General features: G+C 43.9%; 1 protein-coding gene across 5 annotated transcripts; it reads left to right on the forward strand.

Annotated features, from left to right (window-relative positions):
• The first annotated feature begins 2,574 nt into the window (after positions 1–2,574).
• Positions 2,575–17,256, forward strand: ECSIT (ECSIT signaling integrator). 5 transcript variants are annotated; one of them, XM_083593634.1, is made up of 8 exons: positions 2,575–2,645; positions 4,861–5,071; positions 6,443–6,860; positions 9,150–9,373; positions 11,614–11,671; positions 13,379–13,527; positions 14,574–14,676; positions 16,322–17,256. In XM_083593634.1, exons 2-8 carry the CDS (start codon positions 4,874–4,876, stop codon positions 16,543–16,545), a joined length of 1,374 nt encoding a protein of 457 aa, XP_083449760.1. In that variant the 5' UTR covers positions 2,575–2,645; positions 4,861–4,873; the 3' UTR covers positions 16,546–17,256. The 5 variants fall into 5 exon arrangements, with proteins under 5 accessions (XP_083449760.1, XP_083449763.1, XP_083449759.1 ...); XM_083593637.1 differs by having other exon boundaries at positions 2,580–2,636; XM_083593633.1 differs by having other exon boundaries at positions 2,587–2,649; positions 4,827–5,071.
• Positions 17,257–21,001: the final 3,745 nt, after the last annotated feature.

Consider the following 21,001-nt stretch of genomic DNA (forward strand, 5'->3'; position numbering starts at 1 on the left):
GAATGAAGGCACCGATGCCCGGCCATATAAGCAGCTCAGCTATCGCTGCTCACTTCCTCCAAGGGCACCTGGCTTGCTGGGGTGGTGGGGAGGGAGATCATGTGCCCTGCATTACCCCTCCCTGCCTCTCTCCTTGGCATGGGCATAGCAGGGGGGGCAGAGAGGGGCAGCTGCTCCCCACAAGTAAAACTACAGAAATACTTAACTGACCAATCACAGCGGTTCTGCCCGCCCCAACAAAGTCCTGACGATCCCCCCCCCAACAAAAATCCTGGTGACACCCCTACTCCCTGGGTGTCCTTACGGTGCCTTTGCAGCCTGGGAGCTGGTGGACACTGTGGAGGGGATCCCATTAACAGTGCACCCCTTTTTGAAGCATGAAATTTAGACCAGGAATACACATGCAAAATAGATTTACACAAGCCATGTTTAATCATCATCATTTTTAATTTGTATACCGTCTTTCTGTCTTACAATACTCTAGGCGGTTTACAAGCTGAAGAAACAAAAAATGTACATCTTATAACAATCTAATGCAATACAAAAATGTGATAATAAAACATAACTTTAAAATAGGCAACCTACAATAAAAAAGTAACAATCATTAGAATAGTATAAAATAATATCAACATATAAAAGTTAAACAGAAATCCACTCAACAGTTACAATAAATAATGTCTCAACTATAATAAAACAACGGCAAGCCACAGTATATAAAACAATACAATACAACAGCTGGAGGACTAAAGCAGGAGTACTATTCCTAACAAAAACACATTTCGAAAGCTTTCATTCTTCCTAAGAGCTAATGATAGCAAAACACTGGAGACAGGTAAACTGTAATTTAAGGGAAGAGTGGTGCGGACAACTTTGAGTGGTTGCCTTAATTGCAGGGTCAGCAAAGCGAGGCCTTGGGCAGCTGGATCCACAGAGACAACAGATCTGGGCTGTAAGGAATTTATCGCCCACTGCCTCAGTTATTGCTACAGCCATAGAGACATCCACACAGTCTGTGGCACATTCAATGGAGGCTAGATCCACCTCCTCTTTGTAAGCACCCCCCCCCCGCACTTGCCATTGGCCTTTTGGCCAAGAGGAGCTACTGCTGGTCTTTTCCCACCCTTATTCCCAATGTAATATTAATAATAATAATAATAATAATAATAATATATTATTTATACCCCACCCATCTGGCTGGGTTTCACCAGCCACTCTGGGCCGCTTCCAACGAAACACTAAAATACAATAACCTATTAAACATTAAAAGCTTCCCTAAACAGGGCTGCCTTCAGGTGTCTTCTAAAAGTTTGGTAGTTATTTTTCTCTTTGACATCTGGTGGGAGGGCGTTCCACAGGGCGGGCACCACTACCGAGAAGGCCCTCTGCCTCATTCCCTGTAACTTGGCTTCTCGCAGCGAGGGGATGGCCAGAAGGCCCTCAGAACTGGACCTCAGTGTCTGGGCAGAACAATGGAGGTGGAGACACTCCTTCAGGTATACTGGACTGAGGCCGAGTATAACTGTACTGCCCTTTATTCCTGGTGTAGATCTTCAGTCACCCCTTCTTCCCTGGTGGTGGTGGTGGGCCAACCTCAGGTGCCAAAATATATTGGGCCAGCCCTGCCTCAATGGCCAAAATAACAAATGAGAGAAAGGAAAGGTCTTTTTTTTTTTTAAAAAAAAGACCCTTTTCCGGAGAAGTGTTTTATATCATACAAAGTTGATTTTGGGGTGTCAGCTTGTATTCCCAGTTTGATTTATCCATTTCTCAGTCGGGGGTTGTAAAACTTACATACGCTCAACAATGTTGCCAAAGAGACCAAGCTTGCTTGGAGAACTTGGAACATACCCTGGGAAGGAAGGAACACAGCTGAAGGAATCGGTGACAAAATTTGCAAAGGGAAATGCCTGAAATCAGAACTTTTCAGAGACTTCGCTGTATTGTTTTTAACACTTGATTGGGAGCCGCCCAGAGTGGCTGGGGAAAATCAGCCAGATGGGCGGGGTATAAAAAATTATTATTATTATTATTAATATAATAATAATTTACATTTTAACATTAACATCCGCAAGATTGTTCGAAACGTTTGCGCGCGAAAACGTTTTCTTTTGTATTTGAGAAAGATATTCAAAGATCTTTGCATTACTTGTGATTGCAAATTAAAGTGGAGAGCTTTCCAGTTTCGTGCTCGTCGTCTTTTCCCCGCTTCCCTGTGGGATACCTGGTTTTAGCCATTTGGGGGGGGGGGAGAAGTTCGTGTGCGTGCAAATAGTTCGCCTGGACTGGGGCGCAAAATAGCGTGGGACCAGCACTGGGAACGTCTTCCCCCCATCGCTAACCCGGCATCAGCTGCTGGCTTCCCGCCTTGCATGCACCTTGCGGGAAAGGCGCAGGGGTATCCTGTCGCAGCTGAATTGGGACCCCTTCGGATGCGGCGCGCGGGGCAGCACCGCCGATCGCGCAGGTCCTAAGGAACCCCAGATTTCGCCGCTCGCTCCCTCGCTCGCCTCTGATGCGCCGCGAACCAGCCGCTTCGTTCGGGGAGGAGCTTGAGGGCGAGGCCCGCCCTCTCCCGCTGATTGGGCAGCTTGAGAACCCTACGTCACGCGGAGATCTTTTCAAGATGGCGCTGCCCGGTGAGGGAGGTCAGTTGTGGGTGAGGGGCTACTGGGTAGGGGGGTGGCTCCGGGGAAGGAGAAAACAGGAAGCTCCGAATAATTGACAGCCGTGGCGGTTATTCCCCATAGATTATGTCCTACCATGTCATTACCGGGTTGTTGGGTTTTTTTAAAAGTAATGTGTGAATGTCAAACACGTGTTTGTGATCACGTGTGTTGCAGCGGCTTCGAATCCCCCTCGTATGTGGCACCGCTTCCGCAGAATCTGACCTCAAGTCTCAATAGCCCGGTTTTTAAAGTGAGAATAGTGGTCGATTGCCCTGCACAAGTGAAGACCAGCCTTTCTCAATCTTGGGGTCCTCCAAGTGGTTTTGGACTTCCATCTCCCATCACCCCCAGATAGCAGGATAGTCAGGGATGGTGGGAGCTGTCATTCAATGACATGTGGGGAACCCAAAGTTGTGGGAGGCTGAGTTTAGACTGACCTGTAAATGGAAGGGTAATGATAATGGTAGGAGCTATTTAACTGTCTTTGAATATGCCTGTCTGCTTGGTTGCTTCCTCATATTACCTAATGCCCTGTGGCTCCACTCAGGAGGTAAGGGGAGGTAGGAAGGTAAATAAATAAATGTTTGCCCCAGTTAGCTTTGAATGTGTATAGTACACTAATGAATTCCAGCTGTCTTCTAGCAAGAAGAAAAACCATCTCTCAAAGGACCTGTTGATGGCATTTTACCATTGTACTCTGGAGAGTGTATTAACTTATGGTCTGTGTGTGTGGTTTGGGAGCTGCACGGTCAGGGGAAAACCAACGCTGTCCAGGGTTGTAAAGACTGCTGAGAGAATAATTGGGTGCACTCTTCCCACCTTAGATCAAATCTATGCTGCCAGGTGCCATAAGAAAGCTGCAGAGATAGCGCAGGGTAGTACGCACTATGAAATGGTCTCTTTCAGTTTCTGCCTTCTGGAAGAACGTACAGGGTTATAAAGACTAGGACTAGCCGCCTGAGAAACAGTTTCTACCCAAATGCAATTCTGGCTTTAAATGCAGTATAAGGAGTCTCTGTAGGAGTACCGTATTTTTCGTCCCATAGGACGCTCTGTCCCATAGGACGCACCTAGTTTTTTTGGGGGGAAATAAAGGAATTTTTTTCCCTTTATTTCCCCCCCAAAAGCAGGTCAGGAAACCGAACCAGGTCGAGGAACAGCGGGATGGCGGCGCTGCGCCTCCCTGCTGTCCCCCAAGCTTGTGGGGCTGGCCGATGTCTGTCCGGCGCGAGGGGCGCTCTGCTTCAGGGCGCCCCGCCCGCCGGGCGGCAGGCTGCTATCCGCAGCGTGGGGAGCCCTGCGGGGAACTCCTGCAGGGCTCCCCACGCTGCAGATGTCTCCGGCATGCGGGGCGCTCTGCTTCAGGGCGCCCCGCCCGCCAGGCGGCAGGCTGCTATCCGCAGCGGGGGAGTCCTGCAGGGAACTCCTGCAGGGCTCCCCACGCTGCGGATGTGTTCCCGAAGCACCAGGCGCTCTGCTTTCAGGGTGCCCGACGCTCCGGGAAGCAGGCTGCTATCCGCAGCCTAGACATCCCTGCGGGACCTCCCGCAGGGCTGCCTAGGCTGTGGATGCGTTCCTGAAGCGCCGGGCGCCCTGAAAGCAGAGCGCCCAACGCTCTGGGAAGCAGGCTGCTATCCGCAGCCTAGACATCCCTGCGGGACCTCCCGCAGGGCTGCCTAGGCTGCGGATGTCTTCCTGAAGCCTGGAGAGCGAGAGGGGTCGGTGCACACCAACCCCTCTCGCTCTCTAAGCTTCAGCGAAAGCCTGCATTCGCCCCATGGGACGCACCCAGATTTCCCCTTCATTTTTGGAGGGGAGAAAGTGCGTCCTATAGGGCGAAAAATACGGTATATTGTATTTTAAAATGGGGTTTCAGAGTTTTTAGGGATTTTTGAATGTCTTATGTAGATTTTCAATTTCATTGATCTGTATGCGACAATGACAATAAAGATATCGTATCGGAAGGTGCCTAACATATCAAGCTACCTACACTTGACATGTTTAAAGAGGGGTGCATATCAGATGGGAAAGTTTTGTACATGTTGGGGGCTGGCATGCTGTCATAACAGAATGTAGTCTAGCTCTGTAACTGTGGTAAATGAGAGTAAAAGAAAGTTCTTTTCCCAGTAACGTTTTTATCCTACGATCTCTGACACTGAGCAGATTTCTGTCCTTCCCAAACTCTGTGTTTCAGGTGTAGCTGATGGATGTGGGCTGTAGCCTTTTGTCAGAAGCAGCATTTTGCTGTATTTTGTTGCCCAGTTCAGGGAAGACAGGCTGCCGCCATGAACTGCTTGTGGACGTTATTGCTGGCCCAGAAGCTCTCTGCAGGAAGGGGCACTTTGCTGATGAAGGCTGCTTCTAAGAGGGATCTCCGACAGCTTCTGAGAAGCGACTGTCTCCAGGTAAAAGTGTATCTAAGCAGTTCCCTTTTGCCTTCTTGAAGGTATACTTCAGATTCACAGAAATCTGTGCCGGTTCCTAGGTCCTGGGTTAGTTTGTTTGGGGTCTGATGCCTGTCATTCTGTGAAGTTTCCCGACTCATAATTCTTTGGACTTATCCACACTTCCCTTTTGTCCATGCTTTCTAGACACAGGTCTTCACTTTTAAGCTCAGTTTCCGAGTGTTCTTTTTTCCTGCCCTGGTGGTTTCCCCACTAAAACCCACTCTTTAAAGCTGAAGCACAATAAACAGCAATGCAGGTTTACTTTGGATTGCTGTCTGCTCTGATTCAGTAGTAAAGAGTGGGTTTTCACAGGGAGAAAAAAAAAGAGCAAAACAAAAACAAAAAAACCCCCAAACAAAGCACTCAGACATTGAAACTCGTGCCTGGAAAGCAGGGTGGATAAAAATAAATGATTTTAAAAAATAAATAAGATTTTTTTTAAAATTTAAATTGGATTTTTAAAATAAAATGCTTTTGGAGGCAAAATCTTTCCAAAGATAGTTTTCTATTTAAGTTACATTATAGTCCAAAGGCAATTCATCAGGAAATAAGGATTTTTAAAAAGTTTTTCACGTGTGCTAAAACTCTAAGGTTGGTTTTTTTAAAAAAATCATTTAACCACTTCACTTAACAAACATGGATACATATGCTATAATGTTATTGTTTTAGTTAAATAAATGGTTTAAATTATTATTAAGGAAATGATTATTTTTCTCCTTCCAATAAAATACAGCTGAAAAGTTGTCCAAATATAAACAGTTATTAAACCTCACAGTGATTTCATAATTATCTGTCAATGTATTTCTAATAGTACAACTAAATCAGTAATTTTTTATATAACTGTAAAAACTACTCTGAAAATTTATTATTCCAAAAATGAAACCATCATCATATTAAGATTATACCAGCAAGAATGAGTCTTCCTGTTAAAAAAAAAAGATTTCAATCAAATCCTACTGACTAGTGATTTAAATTGATTTGATTTACAGTGGTGCCTCGCAAGACGAAATTAATTCGTTCCGCGAGTCTTTTCGTCTTGCGATGTTTTTCGTCTTGCGAAGCACGGTCCGTCGCAACTGCGCCTCTTCAAGCGGCTTTAAGAAAAAAGCGAACAAACTCGCAAGACGTTTTCGTCTTGCAAAGCAAGCCCTTCGGGAAAATCATCTAGCAAAGCAACGCAAAAACCGAAAAACCCTTTCGTCTTGCGCGTTTTTCGTTTTGCGAGGCATTCGTCTTGCGGGGCACCACTGTAAATCAAATCCACCCTGCTAGAAAAGCATGGAGGAAAGGTAAGTGTGGCTAAGCCCTTTGTTTGTTTCTCTTTCTTAGAACTGCAGGTTGGGTACTGTGAGGAGTATCCAGGTAAGCACAGCATTTGGCACTGCCACCCCTTCAAAGGGCGATGGAGACAATGACAAAGAATCCACGCAACGAGCTTTGGTGACTGTTGAAGATATCTTTGAGAGCACTACTGAAACTGCAAAGACTAAAGCCACGTTTCAGGAAGCTGTGGACATCTTCTGCAAGCGGGACATTCGCCACAGGGGCCACGTGGAATTCATCTATGCAGCGCTGAAGAAGATGCCAGAGTATGGGGTAGAGAAGGACATTAATGTCTACAACAAAATCTTGGATGTCTTCCCCAAGGAAGTATTTGTGCCTCGCAATTTCATCCAGAGGATGTTCAATCACTACCCTCGACAACAGGAGTGTGGTGTCCAGGTGCTTGAGCAGATGGAGACCTATGGTAGGCATGCAAGAGGGTCAGTAGTTTCTAAGGGGTGTGTTAATAATAATGTTGTTGTTGTTTAATCGTGTCCGACTCTTCGTGACCCCATGGACCAGAGCACGCCAGGCACTTCTCTCTTCCACTGTCTCCTGCAGTTTGGTCAAACCATGCTGGTAGCTTCAAGAACACTGTCCCACCATCTCGTCCTCTGTCGTCCTCTTCTCCTTTTGCCCTCCATCTTTCCCAGCATCAGGGTCTTTTCCAGGGAGCTCTCACTTCCATACATCACTACTGGGAAAACCATAGCTTTAACTATATGGACCAATAATAATAATAATAATAATAATAATAATAAATTTATTATTTATACCCCCAGCCACTCTGGGCTGCTCCCAATCGAGTGTTAAAAACAATACAGCATTAAATATTAAAAACTTCCCTAAACAGGGCTGCCTTCAGATGTCTTAAAGATCTTTTTAAAGATGTCTTTTAAAGTCTTTTAAAGCTGTTTGTGCTGTGATCAGTGTTTGAGACTCCTAGGAGTTAGCTGAAGAACTCAGCAATAGTTTTGTGTTGCAGGAATCTCATATTGTCAACACATTGTGGGAAGGGAGCTACTAGTGAAGGGATATAAATTTTAAGTTATGCATACAATCTGTATTTATGATGAATCATTATGCACATCTCAAGGCTACCTTTTACTGGTCCTGTAAAAGAAACCGTTATCTCCTCATCTAGTTTCTTCTTGTTACTCCTGACAATTATCTGGTTAGCAAATCAGTATTATTTTTGGTAGTACTTGGGTTTTATTTATTTCAGTTTGATGCTGTGAACAACCTTGAGGGCTTAATAGTGGGGAAATGGGATACAAATGGTGGAAAAGTCAGGGATGTAGATTAACAGAGGCAATTAGAGATCACGCTAGACAAGAGTTTCAAAAAGTATGGGGAAATGCAGAGAATACTTCACAAAACAGTGCCCTAAAATACATACCTGGACTTGTTTTGATTAATGTCTGCGGGAGACTTTGTGGATATTAAAGTTACAATTAGAAAAACCTTAATAATTATTCATAAAGGAAACAGTTTATAAGAAGTAAATAAGGAGGCCAGATACAGGATAAAGGAAGTCTTTTATTTGGTTGTTTGTATTGTTGTATGTTATGCTCACTGTATGTTATGTTCACATTTAATGAGGATGGATTTGTGTATTGGGGTGGGTGGGGGGCTTTGTGTTATGTTGTAAATAAAATTTCAATAAAATTAAAATTAAAAAAGAAAAGTCAGGGATAGTGAGGACATATAAGTCCCTTAAATAATGAAAGCATGGACCTTTCCATCAGCCTAGGGTGATCATAAATATTTTTAAAATGTCGCATAGGTTTTCTAAATAATCAGCAGAGCCTGCTGAACTAGTGTCAAACACTGCCATCCGAACAAACATAGCTGGAGAACTTAGCAGAGAGATTTTCCTTCACTTGAAGGAGTCCCGTCTTTTTACTTTGGAGGGATTATGGACAACATAGTGTGATGGTATGGGAACCACACATGGCCCAGTGGGTCTACTCTGAGTAGATAATTTATTACGGTCAAAGACCAGCTCACATAACATAACACAATAAAAACAGCGTTCATAAAGATAAAATATACAATCGGAGCAGATTGCAGCAATAGCTCATGAGTTAAAATTATGCATACACCCGTACAACTGAGATTTGGGCTACCATAAAAAATTGATCCTGAGGTGCCCCAAAGGGCAACTTCAGCATTTCCCTAGTAAGCTATTTTATTCCAGAGGATGATCTGTGCCTACAAATCTGGGTGCAGAATCTGGCTACCAGCCAGATCGTCTTATGATCTTTGCCTAAGAGGAGAGAATTAAGTTTAGACTTGTCCGAAAGATCGGCGAGCCTCTTCAGCAAAGGATCAATGGTGTCTCTAAGAATCTCAACATAAAAAGGACAGCTAAAAAAATATATGTTCCAGGCTTCCTATTTCCCCTAATGGGCAGGTGCAAAGTCTCCATAGCCCAGTGTAATTCTTTATACTGTTTATGTGTGGAACTGGAACATTATGGGGCGAGACTGGTGGGGAAGTGGCGCTTGTGTCTCATAGTGAGCTCTGAAGGACCAAGCAGTATAGAACATGTGCCCTTAAGTTGCAGCTTCACCAATTAAAATGGTCCCCCGCTGAATCGCTAAGTACAGCCTCCAGTCTGGAGTCCAGACACTTGGAGTCATATTTCGTGAGTGGGGAAAGGAGTTCCTGCCGCACTCATCACAGGCTTGTCATTCCTCTTGCTCTGAAGGTATCATGCCGAACAAGGAGACAAAGCTTCTGCTCCTCCGGATCTTTGGGGACAAGAGCCACCCGGTGAGGAAATACCAGAGGATCATGTACTGGTTTCCTAAATTCAAGCACGTCAACCCTCACCCAGTTCCAGATCCTCTGCCAAAGGACCCTGTAGACCTGGCAAGGCTGGGCCTGCAGAGAATTGCAGCTGACTTGGATGGCAAGGTTACCGTATATCAGGTAGGTTGAGGCACTCTGAGATCCTGGCAGTGCAGGAGACCCTCTGCTCTGCAGCCTGAAATGATGATAGCATTGCGAGGGAAGAACGGAAAGCTGTATCAGCTCATCTCATTCCAGCACTGGTGCCTTTGGATGAGGTGTCCCTATAATTGTGTGCCAGTGCTTCCGAATTCTGTAACAGGAAAACACAGAATCTTGCGAGTAGGGATCTTGGCATTTTGTAATAACTACCGTATTTTTCGCTCGATAACACGCACCTGACCATAACACGCACATCGTTTTTAGAGGAGGAAAACAAGGGAAAAAACATTCTGAATGAAACAGTGGATGTATCATTTTTGTGCTTCATGCTGTGGCCACAGACATGTGATCTGATGGTGAATTTGGGGTGACCCAATGCAAAAATCCTGAGAATCCCTGTGGATCCATGCTTTGTAACCACGTTTTTGCACCATTGCAGCCCCAGGCAACAGTGGGTGTGTGATTTTGGGGGGGCAGGCTGTAGCCATGGACATGCTATGTGCTCTGATGGTGAATTTGGGGTGACCCAATGCAAAGATCCTGAGGATCCATGTGGATCCATGCTTTTTAACCACATTTTTGCACCATTGCAGCCCCAGGCAACAGTGCGTGTGTGATTTTTGGGGGGCAGGCTGTAGCCATGGACATGCTATGTGATCTGATGGTGAATTTGGGGTGACCCAATGCAAAGATCCTGAGGATCCATGTGGATCCATGCTTTTTAACCACATTTTAAGTGGGGAAGGAAGGAAAAATACAGAATGGACAAGGAGCACGAGAGGGGTGTGCAGAGAAGCAGCTGGCTAAGAATGCAGGAGAGGGGTATAACGGGAGGGAGGAAAGGAAGGCAAAAGTTTTCCCTCACCTACCCACCCAAGCCAGCCAGCGCTCTCTCTCTCTCTCTCTCTCTCTCTCTCTCTCTCTCTCTCCCTCCTGCATGTTTTCAGCAGCACCGGAGCACAGAGACGACACTCTGCTTTCCCCTCTGCTTGCCTGGAGGGGAGGGGCTTTCCCTGCTCTTTGTTCCGTTTGAGCAAACACAGCAAGGAAACAGAGGAGGGTGGGCAGTAAGACCCTGAGGCAGAATGCAGGAAAGCAGCCACTTCCTCTTTTCAGGTTTCCCTTCTCCGAGACGCGCAATTTGATTTTTGCCTGATTTTTTTTGCCATTTGGCTCCAGGGACCACACATTCGCTCAATAACACGCACAGACATTTCCCCTTCCTTTTTAGGAGAAAAAACCTGCGTGTTATAGAGGGAAAAATACGGTACATCCCCATCTCTTTCTGTGCAGCTGGATTCCTTAAACTCGGGCAGACCTTTGGCATTTGTGGTCTATCAGGCTAATAGTGCAGGTCCAGCCCTTTGGGCACTAAATTTGAAAAAAAATATTCAGCATTTGCAAAAAGTATCTTGGCAAAGGAGTCTATGTCTTGTTTCTCCCTCCCGGGGAAAAAAAATGCTGTGTGTTTGCATCACATTGAAACCAGTGAGACTTGAACACGTTATTTCAAAAGGGTTGGTTAGGCTTTCTCTAGTTGACACCTTTTATTTGAAGCACGTTCCTCTTAATGTTTTGCACAGATTCCCAAAGGAGTTTTGTGAGAATGTTTGTGGTTTCATTTTTTTAAAAAAGTTTCTTGTCAGTCTGCTTACAAAGGGGTAAGGAAAGCCATGCGCCAGTGTTCCCCTGGTTTCTTAGTAAGAAATAAACCTGCTCCATTCAATGAGTGTCAAGAAACTGAAGTCTTAGGCACCGATTTTTTAAAAAAAAATGTTTAAATTTAATTATATATCTCTGTATTTTATTCTGTGAACCACCCTGGGATCTCTTGATGAGGGGTGGTATATAAATTAAATTATTTTCTTTTTAAACACATTGGATGACTTGTGTTTTCCTGTTTCGTACTGACTTGGAAGCCATAGTGTGGGCTTAACCCACTCTACTGATATTTCCCCATCCCTGACCACAAAATACCTGGCTGTAATCCTGCTGGATAGGTGGTGGAATTCCCCGCTCCTCTTGACTGCAGAATTGGAAGTTTTAAAAATGTCTCTGTTAATTTAGAGCTCGTAAACTTGGGGTTTAGCTGTTAAACACTTGATTTGTTAAAGCAGTGAGGGCAGACTGTTTGTATAATTCCTGCTTTCGAGGGAGGGGTGTTCTTGGCTGGGGGAGGAAATGGCCAATTAATAATAAAGCTATCTTAATGTTTTCAGCTGCCTCATTCGGAGATTTTGGACTCTGGAAAAACAATTGACCACCCGCATATTGTAGGTACTTAACCCCTTTGCATTATTCCTTTATGTTGAGTGGATAATCGCTGTGTTCTGGAGCTGAAGGGAGCAGGCAAGCTATAAAGGAGGCAGAAATGGATGCACTCATAGGGCTATGGTATGCTTCAGTTGAACAGGGTTGTGAAGAGCAGGTGTTTCTGGTGTGAATTATGCTACCTTAATATTTAACTCAGAATTGAACAAAGGGTGGACCAGCCAAAGTGTTGCCTGTTGTCTTCCTACAGACCCTCACTTGACTCCTTGGGGCTGTGTGATATCCTTTTATGCACTGAGTGACTTCTGTATCTTGAAGGGCATGAAATTCCAAAGCTTGGGAGGGTAATAAATCAACTTTAGAATCATCATCGTTTATTTCATTTCTATATCACTTTATAGTTTTTTTAAAAAATCTCAGAGCAGTTTGCAACCTACATTAAATCAAATAAAAAAATCCAGAATAAAACATTAATGAAGAAAGTCAAGTGCACATTCAACGTAATTTAACAGGAAACTAAAAAAATTATCTTAAAGATTTCAAAATAAAACATTACAAAAGAGGTCAGCTACAGAATGCACATTTAATGCTGCAAAGTTAGCAATAAATTTTATCTTAAACATTTCAAAAGAAAACATTATCAAAAGAAATCAGATATAAAATGCACATTTAAAACAGCATAATTAGCAAGAGAATAAAGTATTATAAGCATAGAACATAGCTGCTGCTGCTGTTGCTGTCATTCCTGCCAGTGGAGGTTGATGGGGTCTGTGGAAGCTGAGGCTCAATGATCTGAGAGACCGTCAAAAGGGTCTCTGGCCTCTTCAGCAATCTCAGCTTTTGTAGTTGGAGTCAGAGTCACATCCTCCCAGACCAGGTGGGAAAAGGCCAGCAAGGCAGGGAGCAGGCATTCCAAGTCTCACAGCCAAAATGGTCATCATAGAATATTATCGTCATTTACATGCATCCCATGTCTCCACTTCTGACTGCTATGACATTAGACAACTTAACACTTGGGGAAATCCTTCTAAGCTTTCTAGCTATCTCAGCGACTTCTCTTCTCCCACTGAACTAGGAACAAAAACCCAAGTGAATACAACATTTTGTGTGATGGCAAAAGTGCTGTCTGTTTTTTAAATTAGTTTTTATTGGGGGTTTTTGTGTTACAAAGCAAACAGATAAACAGGGACCAGTGCCTCTGTTGTCTCCACTTTCAATTCATAGCTTTTTTTGCAGTTCGTTTACGTTTGGTGTGAGACATTTTTGTCATAGACAGTTGGAGGGGGGGAGAGAGAGATGGGGGTATTGTTCTTTCATTCTATTGCAAAAGTGCTGTGTTAAGGAGGAAAAAAAGTAAGTTTACAAAATTTCTTCAAACTACAATACTTGGCCTACCAGAATACTTTAGTAACAGTAAGCATGGTAAAGAACCCCAAAGTCTAGAAATCCCACCCTTTGACCTGTAGGAGTCCTGCCTAAGTTCCTTGGCTTCTGCTTCCATCTCCCTGCTTTCCATTCTTCATCAGAAACAAAAAAAAAAAAAGCCATGCAGTGACTTTTTGCTATTGTTTAGTTCATAACAGATGTGCATATCAGATCCACCTTTCCCTCCAGTGAAACCATGTCCTTTTCAAGCATTATTTTTGATATGGCTGTGATACCTAACCATTGGTTTATAACTTTTTCCTTTTATCTATACTTTGCCCCTTTTAGGAATCCAGAGCCCTGACCAGCAATCGCTCCTGGCTCACCACAATACAGACAGGCCTGTTTTTGTTGAAGGCCCCTTTCGCTTGTGGCTGAAGGAGACGTGTGTTTATTACTATGTGCTCAGGGCAGAGCTGTTGCCTCGAGGAGAAAGGGTAAATGGCCTGTCCTTTCTCCCAACTCCCCTTTGAAGGCCTGTTGGAGGACCTGTAAGATCACTGTGCTGAAGTGCTTCAGCAGAAAAGGAACTTGCCTTGGGAAAACTGAGAGCTGGGATAGTACTGTTTGTATGTTGTTTCTTGGGGAGAAATGGTGATACGTCTGTGGGTTGGGGAGGTTGGTGATTCAGAGCATTTAAAATTGATAATATATTCCTAGTGCTTTAGACTTTCTGCAACTTAGAACGGATTTAAGAAATGGTTGTAATCTCACGTGAGGCATCTTTAAAGGAAATTGGGTATTGGGTGCTTTTGCTGAATTTAAGGAACCAGACAAGATATCAGTGGGACTTTTCAAAAACTGAAAACATTAAATAAATACTGTATTATTAAGTCTAGCCTTGTTTAATCAGCCATCTCTACATTTGTGTTCACTGCATGGTGGAATGTGCATTGAATATGCACTGGAGCAAGTACAGCCAAAAGTGTTAGTGCATATAGCAGCGGGAAGAAACAGAAAGCTGGGCATCGAGAGAAATCTTGGCTGTGTGGGGAAAGGAGGGTTTCCACTTGCAGGAGCAGAAGAGGAACAAGGATCTTGACTTTGCAAACTTAGTTTAACTAGGGAAAGTCTTGTGATCTAGAGAAAACAAATGGGGAGTTGCTGGTTGCTTAATGCAGGAAGATTCCTTCCCCTCCTAATACAGAATACTGAGAGAGCATATTTGAGGAGTTATACAGGCTTCAGCAAGGACAGTTCAAGCACTGCCAGTCAGTAAGGTTTGGGCTGGGCAAGTTGACCATTGGAAGTGAATGAGAAAGAAACACATCACTCTTAACTGTGCTGTAGTATCCTCAGAAGCATCTGCTGTGCATGGATATGGTATACACAAGTAGGCCTGATCCTGCTCTTCTAGGCAATATGTCTTGTTGGGGTGTGGGTGCTAATTCGAAACGCCAGGGCTAGTGTTCTTTGCAGCTAGGTCATTTTGTCGGCTGTGAAAGTAATACAGTCTCTCTCCCCCTGCTTCTTTTCACAAAAGGAAGAAGTGATTGACCCAGAAAGGAATTTCTACTACCCTATGCACCTGGATATTGATCTGGAACGGGATCTTTGGGATGATTACGAATTTGACATAGATGAAGGTAGTTGCCATTCATGTCGTTTTTGTGGGTATTATTTTTTTAATCATTAATGTGGTAGAAGCGCTTCAGGGTAACAGGAGACAATATGGGCCATTCCATAAGAATTTGGCCTGCTGGATCAGACCAGAAGTGACTTAATGAGATGCTTACTGGAAGCCTGAAAGCGGGGCTCCTACTTGTGAGTCCTTGCAACTGGTATTCAGTGTCATACTACCTGCAACACCGTCACAGCTAGCCGTGCTTTGCACAAATTTGTCTAATGGGCACCTTTAGCTTATGTTGCTGACATTTTCTTTTTTCTTTTTTTTCCCAAATTTTTAAATTGATTTTCAAAATTTCAAAACAGACAAACAGACATGCATACATGCTGTTTAAATCTTGGTAACATTATTAAGTGACTTCCTCAAATCCCCTTGGTTGATTTTCATTTTATATCATTATAACAGTTTTCCAAAATCTATTTTCTCAAAAAATTAACTTGATCACTTAACATCTTTGATTCTTTCTAATTTAACTTTAAACATCTTAAATCTTATCCTTACATATTTGAATCCTAAGCCTATCTATTATTTGCAAGCTTTTCCAATTAAGTTATCTTAACATATTTAGCTAAATAGTCTTTAAATTTCATGCATTCTTCTTGATACTCCTCCTCCTTCTGGTCGCGGACTCTTCCAGTCAGGTTGGCCAGCTCCGAAAAGTCCATCATCTTCATCTGCCAATTTTCCATATGTTGCTGACATTTTCTGAGATTATCTTGGAACATGGTGTTGATTGAGAGGTGGTGGACTTGAAAACAGGAGCTATTGCTAGCCGTGCAAATTCCTCCCTTTTGTATTCTGTTGAAGTTGCTCAACTGCTCATCTTATGTTGGCTCTGATGAAAACATGGGGTGAATTCTGCGCAGACTCCCATGCATGTGGCACTGCAGGAGGCTACAGTCTTGTTACAGTCTTTGATTGCGCAGGGCTATAATTAATTTGGCAGTCAGCGACCAGCAAGTAGTCTATACAGTGGTACCTCGGGTTAAGTACTTAATTCATTCCGGAGGTCCGTTCTTAACTTGAAACTGTTCTTAACCTGAAGCACCACTTTAGCTAATGGGGCCTCCTGCTGCTGCTGCGCCGCCAGAGCAAGATTTCTGTTCTTATCCTGGAGCAAAGTTCTTAACCTGAAGCACTGTTTCTAGGTTAGCGGAGTCTGTAACCTGAAGCGTATGTAACCTGAAGCGTATGTAACCCGAGGTACCACTGTATAAGGAATAAGAAAACTGCCAAATAAATGTGGGATAGTCTTGCAGCAGTACATATTAGACAAGAGTCGGCGTCTGCATTGACGTTTTTCAAGCAGCTGTACCAGATGAAGTTGCAGCCTGGTGGTGACCTGGCGGCACACTTGAGACATCTGGAGGCGATACGTGGCGAATTAATTCGAAGGGTAGGTGCTCAGATAGGAAAGTAACTAAGCCATTTGGGCTGGATAAAGAACAGAGCTAGGGATGTTTGGAGTCTCACGTCTGGTTGTTGAGCAGGGCTTCTCGTTCTACACAATGTATGCAAGATCACTGCTCAGATTCTTTGCTTTCACTTCTTATTTCTTTTTCTGTTTCAAAATAATGACGCTGTTCTTTGTGCTTTCCCCGTAGTTGAAGAGGGCCCTGTATTTGCCATGTGTATGGCAGGGGCAGGAGACCAGGCCACCTTGGCCAAGTGGATTGTGGGTCTTCAGAAAACAAACCCAGTTTTGCGTCAGACGCCGGTTGTCTTCCGTCTCACCCCTGGGCCCCGGGAGCTACAGTCAGGCACCAACTTGGATGACGATAGCGAAGAGGAGATGGCGGAAGCTCAACGCCTCAACAGAGATCTTTGAGCACATGTTTTAGTTTTCAACAGAGGTCTTTAATTTATTAATTCATTTAACTTCATGCTTGTGCTTTAAATCCCAGGATGCTAGTGCAATCATTCCTACAAATGATCGGAGGAATTTTGGGTTCAGTCTTGATTGATTGGTGTATTGAGGGCACCTGTTCTTCAACAAAGCACCTCTCCTCTCAGCTGCAACACTTAACATTGAACACCTGTGGACAGAGTTGACACCTTTGCTATAACAGCAGCAGAGGAATGTTGCATCCCCTTTTGGAAAAGTTTTTCCCCAGATAAACTTTCAGATCAAAAGTTGATACCTTTAAAAATCGCTGCTGTTCTTTCAATTGTCTGAGAGGCTGCAGTGAACTTCCCTGTGTTCCCTGTGGCGTTTTTTTTTTTAAGAAATCCGCTTTCCTTGAGTTCTTCCTGATGGTTTCATAACAGCGTTTTCAGTGACAGAGCCTCCATTCTTTGACTACAATTCTTCACTTACTTATCACTGCAGCCCTGGCACTTAGATGAACTGAGCTTTTCTTCCTCTCATTGACCTGATGCTGGAATTAGAAGGTTTGGTACTCTATGAGTATTTGTCAGTGATAAGGATAAAAAGTCTGTGGGTTGTTTTTCCTGATGTGATGCTGCTTTTGTACCTCCCTCCCAGCACCACTGTCTTTGTGTAATGTATGCTAGCATTAAAAAAGAAAGTCAAATGTCATATGTGTGTAGAATTTAATTTAAAGCTTTAATACAGGCTGGTTATGTTTATTTTATTTTATTATTTCCTAGCACCTCATGTACACGCGGTCGGGCGTGAGTGGAATGTGTATAAATGCCTGTACAGTTGTACCTTGGAAGTTGAACAGGATCCGTTCCGGAAGTCAGTTCAATTTCCAAAACATTTGGAAACCAAAGCGCGGCTTCTGATTGGCCGCAAGAAGCTCCTGCAACCAATCGGAAGCCACGCTGGATGCCTGGCTTCCGAAAATCGTTCAAAACCCGAAACACTCACTTCTAGTTTTCCATCGTTTGGGAGCCAAGGCATTCAAGATCCAAGGTACAACTGTAGTTGGTTGAGCAAGGCTTTTGACCACAAGCAAGTGACCCTAATACAGAGTCACTTCCATTTCAGTTTCAGTTTTCAGAAAACTCCACAATATGGAGTAAGAATAGTGGAAGAGACCCTAGGGATCAATGAACAAGAAGCCACACAAGTAAAACCCTGTTGTAAAGCAACAGCTCCAGCCCCAGGAGAGGAAAGGACATTAATTTAATATTCAACTGGATAAAAGTCAGGTGTAGACACTAAGTCACGGCTTTTATATGAGCATGGATGTGAATTGTGATTTATTACTTTATTTAATAAAATGTATACATCGCTTGATTGTAGAAAAACCTCCGAGATGTTTACAAAAAGAATAAAACAAGAATATTTTCAGTAAAAACAGTTTAAAACAGCTATTTAAAACATTCATAAATGGATAATTTGTGGATCCTGTGGACTGAGGCAGTCGTCTCACTTTACCCCATGGGTAGGCATCTCCTCGGCAGCCCCACCCCCCTCATGCCCCCTCTATAGCAACCTCTTGGCAAATAGGAGGCACTGCTGGTCTCCCCCAACCCTTGTTCCCAATGGATCTCTTCATTCTCTCCTTCCCTGGCTGGTAGGTGCCATTTTGTGGTTCAGGAGCAAAAAATGTCTTGGGCTGGCTCTGATTCTTTATATTTTTCCACCCTCGTTGACCTGTGTTTGCAGTGCTAGGGCACAAAAACATCCCTCACACCTTATGGAGACTGCAGAACTTACAAGAGCTGTTGCAAACATACTATGGTTTAATTGTTTGAAAACATCATTAAAAACACAAATTTCACAGGAAAACGAGACCCATCAAAAGGATCACGCCTGTTGCATAATCATACTCTAAATGCAGTGGTTCTCCTAAGGATGTGGCGTTGCCACACTGGTGTGGCAGGAGAGGAGGAGGGCAATTATAAAGCAGCAGTGTTGATTTAAAACCCCAGATACAATGACAAGGAAATACTTGGATACAATTATAAAAATAGAGAGAGGGTAAATTCAGGAAATGGGGTAATGGGCATTGCAAGGAAGAAAGAAAAATGCTCTATTTGACAGAAAGCAAAGAAGGGATTCGAACGAGGGGAATAACGGGAGAAACAAAAGGAGAGCAGACTAAAAGGCAAAATTGAGGAAAAAGTTTGTATATCATAGAATCATAGAGTTGGAAGAGACCACAAGGGCCATTGAGTCCAACCCCCTGCCAAGCAGGAAACACCATCAGAGCACTCCTGACATATGGTTGTCAAGCCTCTGCTTAAAGACCTCCCAAGAAGGAGACTCCACCACACTCCTTGGCAGCAAATTCCACTGTCGAACAGCTCTTACTGTCAGGAAGTTCTTCCTAATGTTTAGGTGGAATCTTCTTTCTTGTAGTTTGGATCCATTGCTCCGTGTCCGCTTCTCTGGAGCAGCAGAAAACAACCTTTCTCCCTCCTCTACGTGACATCCTTTTATATATTTGAACATGGCTATCATATCACCCCTTAACCTCCTCCAGGCTAAACATGCCCAGCTCCCTTAGCCGTTCCTCATAAGGCATCGTTTCCAGGCCTTTGACCATTTTGGTTGCCCTCCTCTGGACACGTTCCAGTTTGTCAGTGTCCTTCTTGAACTGTGGTGCCCAGAACTGGACACAGTACTCCAGGTGAGGTCTGACCAGAGCAGAATACAGTGGCACTATTACTTCCCTTGATCTAGATGCTATACTCCTATTGATGCAGCCCAGAATTGCATTGGCTTTTTTAGCTGCCGCGTCACACTGTTGGCTCATGTCAAGTTTGTAGTCAACCAAGACTCCTAGATCCTTTTCACATGTACTGCTCTCAAGCCAGTTGTCACCCATCTTGTATTTGTGCCTCTCATTTTTTTTGCCCAAGTGCAATACTTTACATTTCTCCCTGTTAAAATTCATCTTGTTTGTTTTGGCCCAGTTCTCTAATCTGTCAAGGTCGTTTTGAAGTGTGATCCTGTCCTCTGGGGTGTTAGCCACCCCTCCCAGTTTGGTGTCATCTGCAAATTTGATCAGGATGCCCTTGAGTCCATCATCCAAGTCGTTGATAAAGATGTTGAATAAGACCGGGCCCAAGACAGAACCCTGTGGCACCCCACTAGTCACTCTTCTCCAGGATGAAGAGGAACCATTGATGAGCACCCTTTGGGTTCGGTCAGTTGGCCAGTTACAAATCCACTGAGTGGTAGCATAGTCAAGACCGCATTTTACCAGCTTCTTTACAAGAATATCATGGGGCACCTTGTCAAATGCCTTGCTGAGATCAAGGTAGGCTACATCCACTGCGTTCCCTTCATCTGCCAAGCTTGTAATTCTGTCAAAAAACGAGATCAGGTTAGTCTGACATGACTTATTTTTCAGAAATCCATGCTGACTATTGGTGATCACAGCATTCCTTTCTAGGTGCTCACAGACTGTTTGCTTAATGATCTGCTCCAGAATCTTCCCTGGTATTGATGTCAGACTGACTGGGCGGTAATTATTTGGGTCCTCTCTTTTCCCCTTTTTGAAAATAGGGACAACATTTGCCCTCCTCCAGTCTGCTGGGACTTCGCCTGTTCTCCAGGAATTCTCAAAGATGACTGCCAGTGGTTCTGAGATCACATCTGCCAGTTCTTTTAATACTCTTGGATGCAGTTCATCTGGCCCTGGAGACTTGAATACATCTAAACTAGCCAAGTATTCTTGTACTATATCCTTAGTTATTCTGGGCTGTGTTTCCTCTGCTGAATCATTTGCTCCAAATTCTTCAGGTCGGGCATTGTTTTCTTTATCTTGTAGGTTGTCTTCATTTGGTTTATTTGGTCTTGGTTTCCAGCTTCTTTAGCTATTTTTCTACACCAGTGTTCAATGTTACAAATCAAGCACTGCTATGAGTTGTTCCTTTTCCTTTGTGTTTCTTTTTAATAAAAGAATAGGTGGGTGAGAACAATTCCACCCCCCCAAAAAAAAGTGTGGCCCAAAGGAAAAAAAATTGAGAACCAGTGCCCTAATGTTTAAAAAGGCAGCAAACTGCTGCCCATGATAGTTTAAAAAATAACAAGCCTTGACACACACACATTCGAAATCCAGCTGCTATTTTCATTTTTATGGTTTTTGTTGTGACTACTAAATACCCCGCCTTTTCCCCTGACGGGACTCGAGGAGGCTTACATACTGTACGAATTAACTCCCCACCTGTTTCTCTGCCTCTGCTTGGGAACCCGGAAGCGGAAGAGCACGAGCGGTTGGTCACCTTGGCGGTGACGCCATCAAAATGCGCCAAGGCCCGTTCCATGACAACGGGGCTCCTTAGCTACCGGGCAGAGATGAGCGACTCTGAGCATGGCCTGGCCACGGGCGAGGAGGGCGGTGATGGCAGGAAACCCAAGGAGG

Source organism: Podarcis filfolensis (genome assembly GCF_964270895.1).
Source record: "Podarcis filfolensis genome assembly, chromosome: 17".
Classification (NCBI taxonomy): Eukaryota; Metazoa; Chordata; class Lepidosauria; order Squamata; family Lacertidae; genus Podarcis; species Podarcis filfolensis.

Excerpts from the sequence above, each read along its gene's own strand:
- ECSIT (XM_083593634.1), top strand. The coding sequence starts at position 4,874 with ATGTGGGCTGTAGCCTTTTGTCAGAAGCAGCATTTTGCTGTATTTTGT. Across the intron at positions 5,072-6,442 it reads TGAGAAGCGACTGTCTCCAG|AACTGCAGGTTGGGTACTGT; the intron begins GTAAAAGTGTAT and ends TCTCTTTCTTAG. Across the intron at positions 6,861-9,149 it reads TGAGCAGATGGAGACCTATG|GTATCATGCCGAACAAGGAG; the intron begins GTAGGCATGCAA and ends CTTGCTCTGAAG.